General features: G+C 41.3%; 1 protein-coding gene across 1 annotated transcript; it reads right to left on the bottom strand.

Moving 5' to 3' along the window:
• Positions 1–102: 102 nt before the first annotated feature.
• DIPK2A (divergent protein kinase domain 2A) lies at positions 103–18,137 on the bottom strand. The gene is made up of 3 exons (XM_040074693.1): positions 17,484–18,137; positions 5,460–5,763; positions 103–3,040 (listed from the first exon to the last, which is right to left on the bottom strand). Exons 1-3 carry the CDS (start codon positions 18,135–18,137, stop codon positions 2,709–2,711), a joined length of 1,290 nt encoding a protein of 429 aa, XP_039930627.1. The 3' UTR covers positions 103–2,708.
• Between the last annotated feature and the right edge of the window lie 271 nt (positions 18,138–18,408).

Genomic DNA, 18,408 nt, shown 5'->3' with positions numbered 1-18,408 from the left:
CACAGCTGTTACTGAGCAGGGGCAAGGGCACCTGCATTCCCTTCTACACTAGACACAGTCAATCCTAAAAGACTCAGTGATCTGAAAATGAATAGCTGAGATGAGGTTCTTAAAGTATTCTTTATTAATATCATTAGAAGTTGCAGAAACAACTTTCTTGTAATATAAAGGCACAGGGAGACAGTTTTGATAAAATATTCCAAACAAACAGTGACTTACAGTACAAAAGGACAATTTTAATGCACATACAAATCCCAAACATTTCATTCAAAAATATTTCACCATGTTCATCAATAATAATGGGCAATGACTAAAAATATAAATTGTTATTGTACAATAAATATCTGACAGGTGCAAATGGAACAAGATTTATTGCTCTCCACAATGTTTTCCCTGTAGTGTGTTTGTTGTAGTTGGGGGTTTTGGGGTTTATTTTCCTTTAACTTCCAAGTTCCTTTTACAAGTGGCTTTAGTAACTTGTTTCTGGAGGGACTAAACCCCAAACAAAATCTAAGAGAACATTCTGACAGTTACAGAACTGTCTCAAGTAGTAACCAAAACTGGCAGTGTTTGTTTCTTTCACAACTTTAACAATCGTATTCCACTCTCTCTTTGGGAAATGTGGTAGATGTTTAAAAATCAACTGTAGTGGTAAGGCAAGGCTTTTATGGTAGAGTGGTAGTACCTAGTCTGAGGGTTAGTCTATTTTCTTCAAATAAGTGGATTTTATGAAGAAAAGTAACATGAACATTCTCCAATGGCTTGTGCCAGAACAAGCACATAAGACTGTTCAGATGAGGGCAGAAATTAAAATTAAAAGCTGCACTGGGCGTTCTAACTTCAGAAAACAAGACAAGGGGCTGGGAACAAATTAAGACTACAGAGGCAATGATGACATAAGAATGAGAATTTCCAATTCTAAAATATCCTTAATCATGGAATCTTTAAGTTGAAAAAGACCTTTAAGATCCTCAAGTCCAACCAGTAACTCAGCAGCACCACCATGTTCACCATTCAGCTGTGTCCTCAAAATACAGTGACCTAAGAAATCAAAGAGCACTCTGCATCTGTGCGTGGCTCCACTCTGAGCTTTGAGAAAGGAGGGCAAGTCAATGAATTTGCCATTCTCCTCACTTGCAGAACCATTTCCATCAGGCTTCGATGTAGTACAGGAGGCAGAGGAGCTCTGCTCTTGGATGTAGCGCACGTTACCTTACTCAGAATTAAGTTTAGCTTGTACAAAATAGTGTTTCATAGATGCATTTAAGAAATATTAGTCCCCTTCATTACTGTTACTAGAAGTAATATGCACACATTTCCTAAGAGTATCTTTGTATGAACAAGATTTCAGGAAAATGAAGCATAGTAGTTGTTAAAAAACAAAAACAAAAAACTGAGGAGCAAGCTTTCAAGTGAGTTCTTGTAGCAGTAACTGAGACTTTTATAAAAACTGTGATTTATGAGAACAACTCCATATTTACACAAACCTCAACAAGTCAATTTCAAATGTACTGGGAATAGTCAAACTTAGTTCAAGAAAAGGTACCTAGAGTGAGTACAGCTTACTGGTAAACCTTCAGAAAATTCCATTTAACACAGTTGGGAAGGATGTAAAATAAACTTCTAACTTGCTTGACATTATTATTCAAATTAGGGTTTTTGCTAGCATAAGTACACATAAGTTTTAGAAGTTCTTCAGAAAGTAACCATCAAAAATCTGAATTTTGAAAATTATTAGCTTCACTACGGTATAGCATTCTTTACTATGTGTTCAAAAACTAATAAACAAAACCATTTTCTTTGGCTTATACTTAAACTACACCAGACTAGTGATTTTTTATTTTAGTCAATCTTCTATCCCCAACTTGAATTAACACAGATCTTTTTATTGTAGTGTCTTTCCAATTTTCAAATTATCTCTGTTAAAAATAAGAGTTCTCATAGCACAATTTCGTGTTTAAGAGCCAAGTGTATATACTGGCACAAAGGGTAAGTTTTGTACAATAGTTACATTAAGTGATATTTCCAATGGCAGAACCACAGGAGACATTAAATGAATGTTACTTCAAGCGAGGTTTGAGCTTATGATGATCTTAAAAAAACAAACCACAATGTCTAAGCATAGTAAAATACAGTGTAAAACCCCCTAAAATCAGACAGTAAACTCGGGAATCCTGCACTCACAGTAGAAATGTTCTGCACAGCATTAACATGAAAGCCTGTTCAGTTTGAAACAATGCAGACAGCTAGATTTACCTGGATGTAAATGCCACTTGAAGGTGTTTAAACAAACACGAAAATGAGACAATGACGTCAGGAAAAAGGCCTTTAAAACAGGCCACCAGTCTAACTTGACCTTCCAAGTAAGAACATCAGTTTCACAAAACTGTGACACTAATGCAGTTTTATGTAAAGTACCCTTTGACACACAAGCTGTCAATGAAGCCATCACAGTCTTTTGTGACCTATTCCCTTTTAAACAGTTAGGGAGGACAGTCAATAGTAGCTCAAGTTTTAATTCAGTAAGTACCTTGTTTGTTTGCAAAGGAACATTATAACACCATAAAATTCTATTTTTACAGTATTTAGAAAACCGATGAACTAGGGTTTTTATTCTCTCCTTTTAACACAGGAGTCCAAAACTTCCGTTTTCTACGTGTCTTTGCAATAGTGTTTTAGCCAGCGTTGCAGAAGAATTTCACTGTGGACTACCTCACGTTGTTACTGAGCTGTGCAAGGTATTCCCGGAGTTCCTTGGCGGCTTGGAATCGGCCGTATCTCTTCTTTGGGTTGGCACACTCATCCAGCAGGGCCTCCAGGCGCCCGTCTTTGGCGATCTCAGCCGGGGGGTCGTGCAGGAGCCCCCCGGAGGTGCCCCGCCACGTGGCATGTCTGGACAAAAGGTTCTGACAAATGGCATAATAGTTGTGGTCCACAGTGACACGGGCACAAAGAATCTCTTTAGAGAAGGACAGACAAGCTTCTTTATCACAGTCATCAAACTTGCTTTCGTACCACACGTCCCAGTTCTCAGGTTTATCTGTGAAATACAAGGAGATGGTGAAACCAGTGAGAGAGGGGAGGAAAGCCTGTGTGAATACAATCAGAAGCTCAATACACAGCAAACTGGTAATATTTAAACTACAAACCGGTTTTGTTTAAACTCGAGCCTAAAATAGCATCTGACAGTCTAATACATCCTCCTGCTGAAATGGTCCTGGCAAAACAAAAAATAAGGGAAAGAAAGAGGGCAAAATAAACAGCAAAGAGAACGCAGGGAAAAAAGCAGCACAGTAAACATGAAATCGACATTCACACATACCCAGAGGAAAAAAATGTGGCATGGGCAAGTACAAGAGAACGATCCAGAGCCAAAGCTGAGAGAAAAACAAACAAGCAACATGATTTATTTTAGCAGCATAGATTTGGGTTCTCCAGTTGCCCTGGAAACTACTGCTGGCAAGTAGTCTACCAAAGACTAAAAGAGCATTGCAAAATAAATGCTAAAAACTTTTGAAACTTTATCTTCTATCTTAATTTCGACATGGCAGTAACCAGAAAGGATATTAAAAAGCATATACATTACTTATAATCTTTGAAAAAAACTAAAATTCAAGAATGCAAATGTATGTACATGTGCAAACCCTTCTCCTTGTCACAGCTGTCTCTAACTTAAAACTTGATTTACATAAAATACCTCATGTAGTTACAATACTCAAAAGGTTACTAAGTGTGAGCTCTCCTGCCTTCTTACTGCTTTTTGTTAGAAAACTTTCATCTGAAGTTTCCAGACTGCTGCCAGCTTATGGAGTCCCATAGTTCTGCAGATCTCCCTTAGCAGTGCAAGGTACAAAGAAAAATTAATCTGTGCTTGGCTAGGCTCTGAGCTGACTATTGGTCTTCTCATTCATGGCACACTGACAGCCAGTTTAGGAAAAAAAAAAAAAAAAAAAAAAGAGTACTGAAGGGCGACAGCTAAAATTATAAAAACATGATGTAAGATCTGTAAAATTAACAGGAAGTTCAATGTGGAAAAGAAAGCCAGCAAAGGAGAATGGGGAAAAAGGGATTCAGCAAACTCAAATATGACATCCCACACAGAGTACAATTAGGTATTACTGTACAGTGCAACTGGACAGAAGGTACATATTGAAATATCTAAACAGGCATACAGATCACTCTGGACGGAGATTATCTAACAGAACTTTCCCAAAGATCCATGAAATCAGTATTACATGTCAACCACAACACAAGTTTGTATAAAGACTAAGAATTTTCTTGTGTCCTCTTTTGTTTTCTGTGATCTTGATTGCTAGATCATAAATCACACTAAAACCCTGCTTGGGACAACAGACGTGACACTTGCAGCATCCAGGTTCTGCAAGGAGCTACCCACTCCTATTCCACATACGTATTAACATTTTCAGAGCTCGTTTAGACATCCTTCTGCCTGAGCAATTCAGACATTCTCCAAAAATGAAGCCTTCAGTAATATTATTTTAAGAGGGAGGGAAAGGAACAGAAAACAAAGGAATGGAACAGAAAGGAAAGGGTTCTACAGTAAATGTACTGGATATTCAATATATTAAAAGGTTTCCTTGGTAGGAATAAATCTAATTAATCTAATAAAAAACCCAACCAAACAACCACAAAACACACTTCCTTGTAAGAAAGTGTGTGGACAGAAAAACACGGTGTAGAAGTTAATTCTGCAGCACAACATATGACGCCTATTTGCAAAACTTAAAAAAATCCATTCACCCAAAGCAAACTGGAGCCGCTTGGCCTGTTGCCATGATCTTCTGCAGAATCCAGAGTTTCATGTTCAGTGTCTCCAGCCCTCAGGTCTGTAAGTTTTCCTTACAAGCTCAAAAAGAATACAAACCTATGTGATGCCACTTTGTCAAACACCTCTCCTGCTGCCACTGCTTTGAGCTTTCACAGCTGACAGAAAGAAAATGACTCTGGAAACAGCACTGGAATGACCCATTCCTTCGGTTCCACTATTACAGAGAACCAACAGGAAGCAAAGTCAGGCTACAGGACTAAGGCAAAGCAGGCACTAACGATGTTTGTCATTCACAGAAAACAGAATTCCAAAAATTCCATTGTTACACAGGTACCTGGAAAAGACAAAAAAACTTCTCTCTCTTAGCTGAAGTGGTCAAGACAGCCAAGCTGCTTATCTGTCTATCTGTCCATCCACCTGTCCAAACACACCCAGCTCCAACACCCTCTTCCCAACCCCACCTCTTCCCTTATGCAGGTTTACAGTACTTAAAAGTGTCCAGGTATGCTCAACAGTTCACAAAATTGACAAACTGGTCAGGCTAATTAGCAGCCTAATTGCAAAAGAAAGCTAATTTGTTTGTTAATTAGTAGTCTAGTTCTAGAGCAAACAAAATACGTATTTTGCAACCACACGTATTTTAAATATTGCAGAGAAAGAAGACACTTACTCTGCCTGATCAACCTTTTGTCTGCTACCAGAACGTTTTCTGCATCTACAATGATAACTTTCCCATCTCTTGGTCCCACGGCAAAGTTGTCGAAGCTGACATCGAGGAGGTAGAGTGCAAATTCAAAGTCATTATTTGTCAGCTGCTCAGCTATTTCCATTAATTGCCAGGCCAGATCCACTCGTTTCTCCCACGGCGCATTGAAGTAACTCCACAGCTCTTCTCCCACGTAGTTGACAGCCACCATTCTTCCACATGCTCCCAAGTACTTTGCAAATGGCCAACCCTCGTCAGATGGAAAACTCTGTATATAAAAAAAATTAAAATTGTTAATTCATACAGAACAGCTTAGATTTTAACAGGCTTTTCAATAAAAGTTAGAAGAGAAAGTTGCAAATATCCATCAACACAATAATCCATATATTTCTAAGGGAAAGAAAAACCAATATAAAATGTATTTATGTGACCAGGAGGGCTTGCTGGACTAACGCAGGGAAAAAGTTGGATGACCTGAAAAAATATATAATATCTACTTTTTTTATCTAGTTTTTCCATCTATATACACACACACACATTTACACACACAGTTTCACCAACCATCTTTTTCTCTTGGTGTTTTATTACACATCTGTTGTAATAATGCAAGTATATTTCCCACCAAAGTATTTTTGCATTTGATCTTTTAAATAAAACCATTTCTTTTAATAACCAGAAGCAAAAAAACTCTACAAAGTGGCACCTCCTTCTCACTGTCACCACCCCTTCCATTTTCCCAGTTGATGGGACTCAAAGAGGTTTCTTAATTTTCTAGTATACCTTAACAGTCTATCTCTTGATTAATTCCTACATATATACTGTGTACAGCCACATAACATTTTTATCAACAGTACAACCTGTCTCTAACAGTACCTTTCTTGGAAGTTAACGTAAGAGACTGAATAGAAATGACACGCTACAAGCAATTACAAAACAAGCCACAACACAGCAGCACGATTTTCCTACTTCAATATGACCAGACAGGCACTTAACAGGTACTCTCCCAAACTACGGAGGGATGCTGAATGGGAATGCAACAGGAAAAAACTACAAAAGCACTAATTTAAGAAACCCCAAATTTACAGAAGTTAGCACTCTAAGAATATGATGTACCCCAATTTTAACTATTAGGAGACATCACCACATGCCCATGCTCCTTCCTCGTGTCCTGCCTCGCTTTGGTGTCACCGGACACCACTCATGATCAATTCTGCAGTAATGACATAGCAAAGGTTTTACCACAGCTGGGGTGAACGGCATGGTGGGTTTCAGGATGAATGAAAGCTTTGTACCTCCTGGAATCCACAACGGCAGGAACCATTTACTGTCAGCTGTGGAAAGAGACTGGAAGGAAACACACCATGTAGAACAGGTCTGAACTACAAGGCTATGCAGGCAAGAGGCGCTGAACGTAACCAACCTTGTCTATATAGTACACCTGAAGGAACTAAAATCACAATTCATATACATAATTGACAATGTTTGCCATTTTTATGGCAAAAGCCATGAAGCTGCTCTCTAAGGTGGCAAACCTTAGAATACAATTTCTGGGTAAGTAACCATATTTACCATTACAAAGAACCACCTTTCTGGGCTGGGCAAAAGGACATCAGAGTCATATTAATAACAGAATAGGTTCAAAGTTTTTGACATGTCTGCATGTCTGAACTTCAACTCTATTTTTATCACATGATCTACTCACATAAGCAAAACATTATCCTGAGGATAATACGAACTAATTTGACAGGTTTGAGAGCAGTATGGTGTTTTCAAGCTGTGATACCACATAACTCAGCAGAACTAAATCTCTCTCACTAACTCAATCTACCCTGCAATGGGAAGAAATTACCCAGCCTCCAGGCTTATTTACCTGCAGGATTCAGGGCAATTAAGGAAGGCAGAAGTACAGCCAAATAGCCACCAGTTCAGGTCAAGTCAAGTGTCACATTCCACAGTTAAGATGGTTTGGGGGTTTTTTTCCCACCTGTTTAGTGGTTAACAAAATAACCTTCCGACAACTGAAAGATGTGCTAATTCAGTGTTCCTTAGTCATTCTGAACAGACTATATAACAAAAACATGGCTGTGGCATCACTAAATGTCACCAAAGAGGTATTTCATGTGCATTTATTCCTGACTGTATTCAGTCCTGGACCAAAACAAAACAAGAAGCAAATAGCTGTCGTCCATCAAATGAAATTACTTGTTTTACCTACATCATATAAACTTCTCTTTAAACTGCAGAAAAGTTACCTGATTACACTTTCTGATAAACACAATGCTTAACTAACTTCCCCAACTGTGCATGACACTTTCATATTGCTGCATTTTATCAGCACTCAATTCAATGATGCTTAAATATTTTTATTTAAACATTACTTTGTCCCACCCCACTCCTTTTCTTTTCCACAGTTCTCCTTTTCTATGCTCCAATCCTGCCCTGCTTACGACTTTTTTTTTGCCTCCCTTTTTCAACACAAATTCAGCAACAAACAGTTGAACCTGGCAAAGCTGTCCCTCCCTCTGACCCACCAGGGACACTCACTTCAATCCCCTGCACATCATCAGGAAAGCAAGGCTGGTACTTGCTGGGCTGGAGCTCCCTTGGATCAGAGCCTGATCCATACCACATCACCACCTCATGCCAGGACGCACTGCTGAGAGGAAAAGGGAAGGCCTCAACAGCTGCCTGCAGAAGAGGGAAGGAGCTAAGAGGACTTTTCCTTTCCAGCAGCAGCAGGCATTTATGTAATGGATTAAACTCATTTTCAAAGTACTGCGTTAGTCACTGATCTTCCAAATACATCTATTATGCTTCCTGTCCTGTGTACACTGAATTTCATTCCAGACAAGAAATTTTAGAACAGTTTGGTTTATTCAAAAGCGCACACCTTCACGTTACCAGCAGAATATCTGCATGCCATGCTGTAACAGATATATTTAAAACGCTGCGGCAATAAAAACATCTTTTGACAACAGGAGTGCAGGGAATCCTGCCAACATCTGCACATGTACAAACAACATCTCTGCTTTGGCTCCCTTCCAACTGGCATGTAGCAGCCACATCTACACTTCATTACCCAAGTCAGTAGCGGAAGAAGGGGATAAAAATATGTACAAGTGCCTCATTCAGTAGTTTTTATATTCACTTGGTGAATTTGACAAGAATATTAATTGAAGTGTAGATCTCTTGTCTTTGCAAGCAGCGGTTTGTAACTTTTTGTACCGTTCTATTTTGAAAGCTGTTTTCTAAGAGGAAACTGCAGCTAACTTGACAATGATATTTTGGTATTAAAATTTGAAAGCCAGTAAGAAATGAAAACAAATTTATATGATTAATAAACATGTTTTCCATGAACAAGGTACATTTAGAAACGAAAAGCTTCTTAGATCATTGTCAAAAATCTGATTTCTGGGGAATAATACAAAACTTTATTTTAGGTTTTATTTTAGTAGTCTGCATATTTAATTAGATAATTTTGTACTTGAATATTCTATTTGCAGACTTAAAACCTGCATTTGACAATCAAGGTCAAAACTAAGCTACTGTTCAAAACCAGAAACAGTTGTTTGACAAAAGAATCTGATTCTGATGCACCCACTCACATTTTATCTGTGAACATACACACAAATGCCATGGAAACCATAGACAATTAAGCTTTTTAAAGAGTTTTAAAATAACGTAATGCATATGAAAATCTAAAAACAGGTAGCTTAGTAAGATTCCCCTCATTAATGCTGTCATCTTTCAGTTTTCAGACAAATATGTATGATCTTCTAACAGAAAGATGGAAAACAGTAAAGATGCCAAAAACTTCTGCTACCTCCATTTCTAGTGACACACCCCCAAAACGTATTTTGCTTGCCCTAATTAGTTGTAGCTCCAAGACCTTTCTAAGCAAGGCTTAAAAACCTAAACAAACTTTGTCAAAGGGACAGTGGAGATACTGTTCCTGAAAGAATAATACTTCATTTATCCCTTTAAAAAATTCACTGTAGTCTCAGAATAAAATATTAATAATTAACTGAGCAAATTTAGCACTTCACTGAAGCACAGAACACACTGTCAGTGAATTTGTCTTCCTCACTTCCATCTGTCTAAACCTGAGAAGATACACAGACGTGCCACTGCTTTTTGTTCAGAGCTGTGAATTAGATCAGGCCAGATCTAATGAAGATCCACCAGCTTGAAGCTGATAAGGCCTACTGTACTCTGCAGTAACACAAACCCTCTTTGAATTAAGCACTTAAAAGAATATTAGTTTATCATAACAAAGCATATAATCCATCCTCATAATCAAGACCAAAAAGCCAAACCAGTTTAAGTTAACTGGCATTGAACAACTGACATTTTTGTTCTACTGTAGCACTAAAACCCATGCTTTTCATTTTCAAAACTATTCCAGAAGATGCTCTATTTGTCACCTCCAATGTTTGTGTAAAGTGAGTTCCAGCTCAGAAAAAACATCCCAGACAAAACCATCTGAAACAAAGAGCTACATCTTGTATGTGATGAAATTTTGAAAACCACACACAAACAGAGTGGGGATTTGTCTCCATTCCCTGAGCAACTTCATGGCTAAATGACCCCTCTCCCTGACACCTTCACTAAATCATCCTGCTGAACTGCATCTGCCCAGGCACAAATGGGCAGGGCAAGGAGAATTCAAATAACATGCTCTTCCTCAAAAGGAAAATTAGTTCTCTCTAAGAGCGCTGCTGATCCTGCAGCGTAAACAAAAGTAGCATTTGTTTTAGTCTCCAAGGCAAATAAGCAAAGCTCTGGAACCATGAAGAGATGGAAAGCAGATTTTACAATAATGTTTTTTGGATCAAAGGAGTTACAAAGCACAGTCTAAACACAGATGCCTCCTTTTGTCAGGAATTGATCTGCATTCTAGAAGGTAAGTATTCAAATTTTTTTTGAATGCTTGCGAGTACAATGAAAACCATGTAATTCTGAACTCCATGCCACACCAATTGACATTTACCTAGAATTCCCACAGAAGTTACACATATACAGCCTACACACACAGCATGAACAATGGATTTCATTGAGTGCTCCAGACATTGCTGTTCCCATTGAAACCATGTTTTTTTAATTTATTTGACTTTTGCTCAAGTTTGGCTACATTTCAACCAGTCACTACATACAATTCATGCCAACAAGAGGTTCACACCAGGCTTAACTGACGCACTATACAACAAAAATACACAAAACTCTATAAATACTCAGCTGTCAAGATGAACACTTCAGCTGCAAAAGTTGTATTTCACAATGTCAGCAGAGATATGCCTCTTTTCCGAATAAATTAATGAACAATGATTAAATTCGAGAGTCATAGTAAAGCGAATTTAATTTCATTGGCTGTCGCCTGTTCAAATTGGTTTGTAATTCATAAAAGTTTTTTTCAGATTAAATTTGCAACAGATGAAAATAATCACTGTGTATTTACTTCTCATCAGTCATGAGCCTGGAATATATCACTATAAAGGAGTCTTAGCAGAGATGGCCTTATTTTTAAAGTTACTTTGCAAAATTGAGGTCTAAAACAAAGCCTCAATTACTTAATTCAGGGAAGTAAAACACAACTCTCCCTATACATCTGACGTATCAGAACAACATTGGTAGTGCAAGGTTTCTAATGTGGGGTAACAAACTTTTCTGCTCCTGAAAACTGCAAGAGTGAGAATTTCTCAAGAGAATTTCTGTTTAAGTCTGTATAGTGACTTCCCAGCAGCCTTTAAATTCAGACAGCCATTCATCATAATAGACACCCCACAACAACTTCAAGATTTTCTACACTATTTTAAAATATCCCTTATAATTCACCCTACATGCTTTCACTACGAAAGAAGGATGAGAATAGATTTGATAACTTAAGGAACATAATTAAACATGACAGTTAACATGACAAGTACAAGCCAGTTCTGGTCTAACATGTACAGTCACGTCACTGCAAAAAATGATTCTTCAGTTTTCAATACAACCACATCAGTGGAACAGTCTTGTAACTTGAGGCCACCCAATTTTAATTCAACAAAGAACAATTTTTCCTTCCTTCTAAAAAGGTTCACAATGGAAATTCAGTCTATTAAAATCCTAGTATCTGTATGAGCCAGGACTTAAGTAACACAAGTCCACCCAAGGACCTGTCAGGTAGTGCAGATAACCACCTTAAATCCACTACTTGGTTTGTGGCACCAGAATTATGGACCAGAAACACCAAATCCAGTAATGAAGATAGTTTCAAGAGTACCAAGTATTAAAACTGGCTTGCCATTCTACATTCCACCAATGTATTTAGAATAGAACTACAGAAAATAACTTGATTAGCAGAGTGTGTATGAAAAAATAGGAATTTGCCCATTTACTTCTTATATACGGATCAGCAATAAGATTCTGTGGAACATTTGGCTGAATTGCTACCTTGAGTGAATTCTGTGAAAGAAATTGTTTCAAATTGATCAGTTCAAGTTTTAATATATGTTTACCAGATGTCAGCTATTGCTCTTCCCATAGCAAAACCAAACAGAAAGCCCAACAATGACATGTAGCGAAACCAGAAGAATTTTAGGTTATGTGGCAACAGACTGTTCATGCAGAGTAGTTATTACAGGAATAGAGATACAGCTGTTGGGTTTGTTTTGTTTTGCTTTTTTCCCCCACAAGGAATAAGAATGATCAGAAGCTGTGAGAAAAATAAAGTCATTAAGCTTAAGCATTTAGAAAGCTAAAACTATATCTGAGGGAGGGGCAATGATTTACACAGTCTATTAAAAATGCAGAAATATTGCTACTTGGCACATAGAGATTGGTACTTCTCTTAAGAGTCAGAGAAATAAAAGTCCTTGAGACTTGTAATTTACATACAAGACAAAAATGTTCACCAGCATTCTCTGAAGAATGTTCATTTGAACAGGTTGTTAAAAGCTACAGCCCAAGACAAAGTTGCATTAATGCACTCTGGATTTAATTGACAGATACCTTGTATAGTTTGAAAAAAAAATCTTCATTACATGCAAGCATTTTATTTTAATTGCAAAGTACGTGTGCAAATTTCAAGTTTGGCTTTGTGTGCCGGTCTAATTTTTTCCACAGTAGCTGGTATGGGTGTGTGTTTTGTATTTGTGCTGGAAAAGGCATTGGTAATTCAGGGATGTTTTGGTCATTGCTGAGCAGCGATCACACAGAGCCCAAGGCCTTTGGCAAGATCACACAGAGCCAAGGCAATGGGGCTGCACAAAGCTTGGAGGGGACACAGCCAGGACAGCTGACCCAAGGGATATTGCATTCCACATGGCACCGAGATCAGCACGTGAGGCTGGGGCAAGGAGAAGAAAGGAGGGGGGCACACATCCAGAGTGACAGCAGTTGTCTTCCCAAGTCACCTTTCCATGGAATGAAGCCCTGCTGTCCTGGCAATGGCTGAGAACCTGCCTGCCATGGGAACTGCTGAACAAATCCCTTGTTTGGATTTGCTTTCCTTATTAAACTCTTTGTTTCAACCCACAAGTTTTCTCACTTGTACTCTCCCCACCCTCACCCCCCCGGCAGTGTGAGGGGAGTGAGCTGTGGGGCTGGGTTCCCAGCTGGGGTTAAACCACAACACTGACAACAAAGCAAACGCAACTGACATTTCCATATGGCACCTGGCAATACTGCAAACCAACAGCACAGACAGCACAAAGGCAAGACTGAGGGTTGCAAGACCAGCTCTAGATGCACTTTTGCCAAGACAATTTACAAATCCTGTCTTCCAGTTTTGCCAGTACAGATGTAAACTGCCTTTTCAGGTAAGTGCAAGATCGTAGGAGAAATACAACCACCTTACTGAAAAACACCTTTCTTATCTAGAAATAATTTCTTATTTCAGCAGTCTTGAGTCACATTGTACTTTCCCTAACTCCAAGAACAAGGATTTGGGGCACTACTGTTTTTTTGTGTTCAAGTACAAAACTTTAAACTTTGCCACTGGCAAAATATGTCAGACACCACGTGGCTGCACACCACAGCTCACAGCAAGGCAGCTACAGCAGCACCACAGCAGCAGCTCAGGAACTGTCACCCAGAACTGTCAGGAGACTGCCACAGCACCTCCAAAGAGGAAATCTGGAGGCTGGCAGGCAGCAGTGCTGGAGCTCTATGAAATATGAGGGATCGCACCCTTCAGTTCTATCAGCAGTAAGCTGATGTTCCAACTTGCAAGTGAAGAGAAAAATTAACCAAGCTACCTGATAAAGCTGAGTAACATCCACTATTTAAGCCGATATCCCTGTTGAAAATATCACAAAAACTTTCTCCACTACATATATTTCAGAAGACAACGTAGAAGCTGGGTGGTTCATAGAAAGTCACCAGACAAGGATAAATATGTTTACATCCACAATAGTTCTAGGAATTCTGCAAAGAGTGAACAGTCACACAGCACTCAGTCTCTAATCCAAGTTATTTTTTCAATTTTTCTATTTCTTCCTAAGGCAACTTCAGCCAACTTATCTTTGCAAGTGCTTGATGCACACCATCATCATATTCAGTCAGAAACAGGATGCCATGCATAGATCCTATCCTCCAGGTGATTCCCACTTAAAACACTCTTGATCATTGAATGAGTTGAAAGAGCAGCAAGTTTTGTTGTTGCTTTTGTCCAAATAAACAGTTCATGCCTATATGAAATACTGGTTTAGATGTAGCAATTTGATTACAAACCTGGCCTTATTTTACTAGAAAGTATTTATCTTCATTGCAGAAAACAACTATTAGGAGGGGAGATGAAAAAAACCCAAACCTATCCAAAGTTAAATCTTTAGCATACAAGTTCTTTGGAAATGAGAATTCAGATGAAAACTGAGAGGATTTAATTAGTGAGCAGTTTAGCAAGATTCCACAGAAGAAAAATTACTATTTTAATATCCAAAACAAACACAAACTGTACCTGAACAATACTGCAGCTGTCATTCCACTTGCTTAACAAAGTAAAATGGCAAAATGGGCTGAGTTCTTCCCTGAGTACACCTACACGATAAATAAGTGCTAACAAAGAAGGTTAACAAGAAAGTTATAAAAAATGCAGATAGCGAGTTAGGATTACAATATGTAATCTATACTAAACTGTGCAGTGTTTTACTTTTGATACAAATCCCTGAACAGTAATATCATGCTGTGGGTTAATGCCCTGCCTGAAAAATTCTCACAGCAGAAGCTGTAAATCACTTGTGACAATGCAATTCACAAGCAACATCACGTCAGGAATAATCCACACTCCACACAGGCTCCATGCTAAAATTCCAGTCTCTGATGAAAAGCCTCATAATCCACAAATTGCTGGCTCTTGTTGACAACAGCAGCAAATTTTCTATTATAAGTGAAAGATCAAGCTTTGAATTCCTACTAAATTGCCTATTTACATTTGTCTATAACACAATTAAGCAACACAGAACTCACATGCACTGTACACCAGGAGTTAAGACATTATCTCCACTTCTAAACCAAAATTGTTATGAATAACAGTGCTCAGTCACTGCAGTGTTCCATGAAAGGCTCAAGGCAAAATCAAGCAATATTCTTCCTTGTGCCCTCTGGTGACAGACAGCATGAGTTAAATGCATTGATTTATTGACTGCTTTATTTTAAATTAAAATCTGATTCTTCATACAAGATCATGCAGGTCTCTTGGAAGCAGCTGATTTTTAAAACAAGCCTACAAGTTGCATTTCCATAGCACTACCTGCCTTCATCAATACTACAGGAACTACACCACAAAATGTTTTACAAATGTTATGCGCAAACAACCTTCTCAGTAGTCACTTATAGCGCTAGAAAGTAACCACCTCTGAGTATCCAGCACGCTCCTGTTGCAAGAGCTGCAGAACACCGATACACCCACTGCTCACGTTTCTCAGATGGAGACTAAACCTGGAGTACTATGGAATGGGGAGAGTTCATACAGATTCACGTATTTTACATATTTCATTCCTATTTGAGGGAAGGTCTTCAAACCTCGAGTACCCAATGACCAAAGTGAATTAACACTCTTCTGGAGAAACCACCAGGAGTGTTTCAGGACACAAAGCTGGCCTGAACCTCCCCAGAAACATTGTCCAAGATATGCCTAAACATCGAAATGTACAAGACTCTACGAAACACTTTTGATCTGTTAAAAGGTGACCGACTCACTTTACCTCACTCTGAACTGCTAAAGGCTGCCTCACTTCCCACGAATTTGACCTGCTCTGCCCTCAGCTGCACCCTTATCAAGATAAACGTCGAGCAGAGTACTCAAGTCCACCCAAGATTTTCTTCTCTTCAACGGATTTGTTCGACAGTCTCAGGACTCATCTACAGTTCATCAAGAAGCTGAGAGGAATTAAGGCTCCTAATCAACCCGCTGCCCACCATTTCTGATCCGACCCATTACTGTAAGTGCCACAAGTGCGCTATACCCTCGTCTGTAAAGAATTATGAAGAAACACAGCTGTTCCCTGGCCATCGAGGTCTACACTCAATACGCTGGAACCACTGTTCAAAACCAAAAAAGTAAGTTGTATGAAACACAGCCAAAACAAATCACTTTTCAAAGAATTTCCGAATATACTCAGCAGAGCGAAGCAGTTTTGATTTTCCTACTTAAGAGGAGTTTCCCTTCTCACTGTGCTCAGGAGGAATTTCACAGCTAAATGGGAGACTTACTGTACCCTCAAGTCTGCTGGGAAGCAAACTGGAAACACTTTAGAAACAATACAATACATGGAGAGACTGAAGGGCAGAAGGCATGCTACCAAAAATCGTATTTGTAATTCAGTTCATAAATTGATTTTCTAGAAATTAGTCAGTAGGCAAACTTTCTGGAGGGTAAAGCCTGCAGCACTGCTTTTTGAGCATTTCTTGGCCTCTCACTAGAGAAACAGCAGATGTTAAGAGTAATCATGAGGTAGTGTTTTCATAACATATTTGCAAATATTATTTTAATCATACGCTGGATAAAGGCAATGACAGTTCAGTAGTTAGACAAAACAGTTTTGATTCCAAACCTACATGCTAAAGACACACTTGGGAGTTGCCTTGATCATGTTAAAAATCAAAATGCAAAGCTCCCCATCTAAATAGATATGGAATAGAAACAACGGAGAGGTGCCACAGAACAGAAGTTTCTTACGCATTTTTACCTAAAAATGTACATAACATATTAAAGCACAAATTTCAGGTGTGTGCATATAACCCATTCCCCCTAATTAAAGACTACAGAATACGTAATCGCTGAAAAGAGAACACTGTTCATTTATTTGTCGATCTATCTTCAGGCTACAAATACCTATCTCTAATTTTCACCAGCACTAACTATATTTAGCTCACATTAAGAACATAACATAGCACGAGTCAGTTTCTGACAAGGAAAGCACAACAGCATCTCAGCACAGCCTTTACGCACTCCCTCTTAAACTAGACCCTAAGAAATGAATCACGGGCACCCAGAGCTGTCTGGGAATGTGTGAATCGTGGAATGTGTGAATCGTGGAACACGCTGACACCGAACTGTGCGAACGGCACAAGGCAGCAGAGCATCAGCCCCAGCGCTGATCCGCCCGCTCCTGCGGGACCGCGGCTGCCGCTCGGTACCCGACGGCACAGCGGGACGGGGATGAAGCGAAAACCCTGAGGAGGACCGCAAATCGGGAAAACACATACAGTCTCGGAGAGAGGAAAGAAGGAAGGAGGAGAGCTGATCAGGCTGAGTGAGCTAAAGAAACGCCTCCTGCCCGGAGGCAGGGACCGGGGACCCTCCGCTCAGCCCGCCCCGCCGGCACCTCCGGAAGACAGTCAGCGAGGGCAGAGAGCCAGCGGCGGCCCCCGCGATCCGGCGGGGATTGGGGCCAGCTGTCCGGGAGCCCTCGGCCCCCTCCCGCAGACACGGCGAGGGGCAGAAGGGCCACTGCGGAGCGCCGGCGGGGGCGGGCGGGCGCTCACCCGGGCACCGCCGGCCGCGCTTACCTGCAGCACCAGCGGCTCGGGGTTGAAGGCGAGGGTGATGAGGAGCTGCATGCGCTCCGAGTCCTTCAGGTTGCGCAGCAGGAAGCTGCCCGAGTCCTTGGTCTCGGCGTAGCGGCGCACCAGGCGGTCGAGCAGGCGCTGCGAGGGGCAGTGCACCAGGTCGGACCAGCCCTCCACGGCGCCGGGGGTGAGCAGCCGCACGTCGCCGTTCAGGCTGGCGAACTCGGTGGCGGGCAGCGCCTGCAGCAGGTCGCAGCGGCCCCTGCCGGTGGCGCGGCGGCAGATCTTGGTGTCGATGTCGGCGAGCTCCTGTGCCGAGCCCAGGCGCTTCAGCACGACGCGGCGCGAGCCCTCGCGGGGCTCCCCGTACCGCGCGAAGTACACGTTCTTCACGTTGAAGAAGTCCAGCAGGCGCAGGCGGCCCCAGCTCTCCAGCCGCAGCTGCCCGTTGAGGAACTTGCGGCACCAGCTGGTGCCCCAGCAGGCCGGGCACTTATTGAGCTGCAGGAAGCGCCGCTCCGACAGCTCGTTGCGCTGCAGCGAGGCCAGCAGCGAGTGCGTGTTCAGCACCAGCGCCGCCGCCAGGCTGCCCAGCACCGCCAGCTTCACGTAGCGGTACAGCCGCCCCAACTTCAGCGACACCAGCCGCAGCATCGTCCCGGGCCGCGCCGGGCCCCCCGCCCTCCGCCGAGCTCGCTGCCCGCCCCGGCCGCACCGCGGCTCCGGCTCCAATAAACTCCCCGCCTCGCCGCCCGCCCGATAAAAGGCGGCCAAGTTACTGAGGGGCCGGCGGGGAGGGGGAGGGCAGGGGAGGGGGGGCGGTGCCTGCAGCGCGCGGGCCCGGGCGGACCCGCCCCCGGGGAGGGGCCCGGGATCCGCCGCCGCCGCCGCCGCTCCCGCCGCCGCCGAGCCCCCCCCGGGCTCC

This window comes from Hirundo rustica, chromosome 10 (genome assembly GCF_015227805.2).
Source record: "Hirundo rustica isolate bHirRus1 chromosome 10, bHirRus1.pri.v3, whole genome shotgun sequence".
NCBI lineage: Eukaryota > Metazoa > Chordata > Aves > Passeriformes > Hirundinidae > Hirundo > Hirundo rustica.
This window is presented reverse-complemented; position numbering and strand designations above follow the sequence as displayed.

Excerpts from the sequence above, each read along its gene's own strand:
- DIPK2A (XM_040074693.1), bottom strand. The coding sequence starts at position 18,137 with ATGCTGCGGCTGGTGTCGCTGAAGTTGGGGCGGCTGTACCGCTACGTG. Across the intron at positions 5,764-17,483 it reads CCGAGCCGCTGGTGCTGCAG|AGTTTTCCATCTGACGAGGG; the intron begins GTAAGCGCGGCC and ends TTTTATATACAG. Across the intron at positions 3,041-5,459 it reads CAAAAGGTTGATCAGGCAGA|ATAAACCTGAGAACTGGGAC; the intron begins GTAAGTGTCTTC and ends TGTATTTCACAG.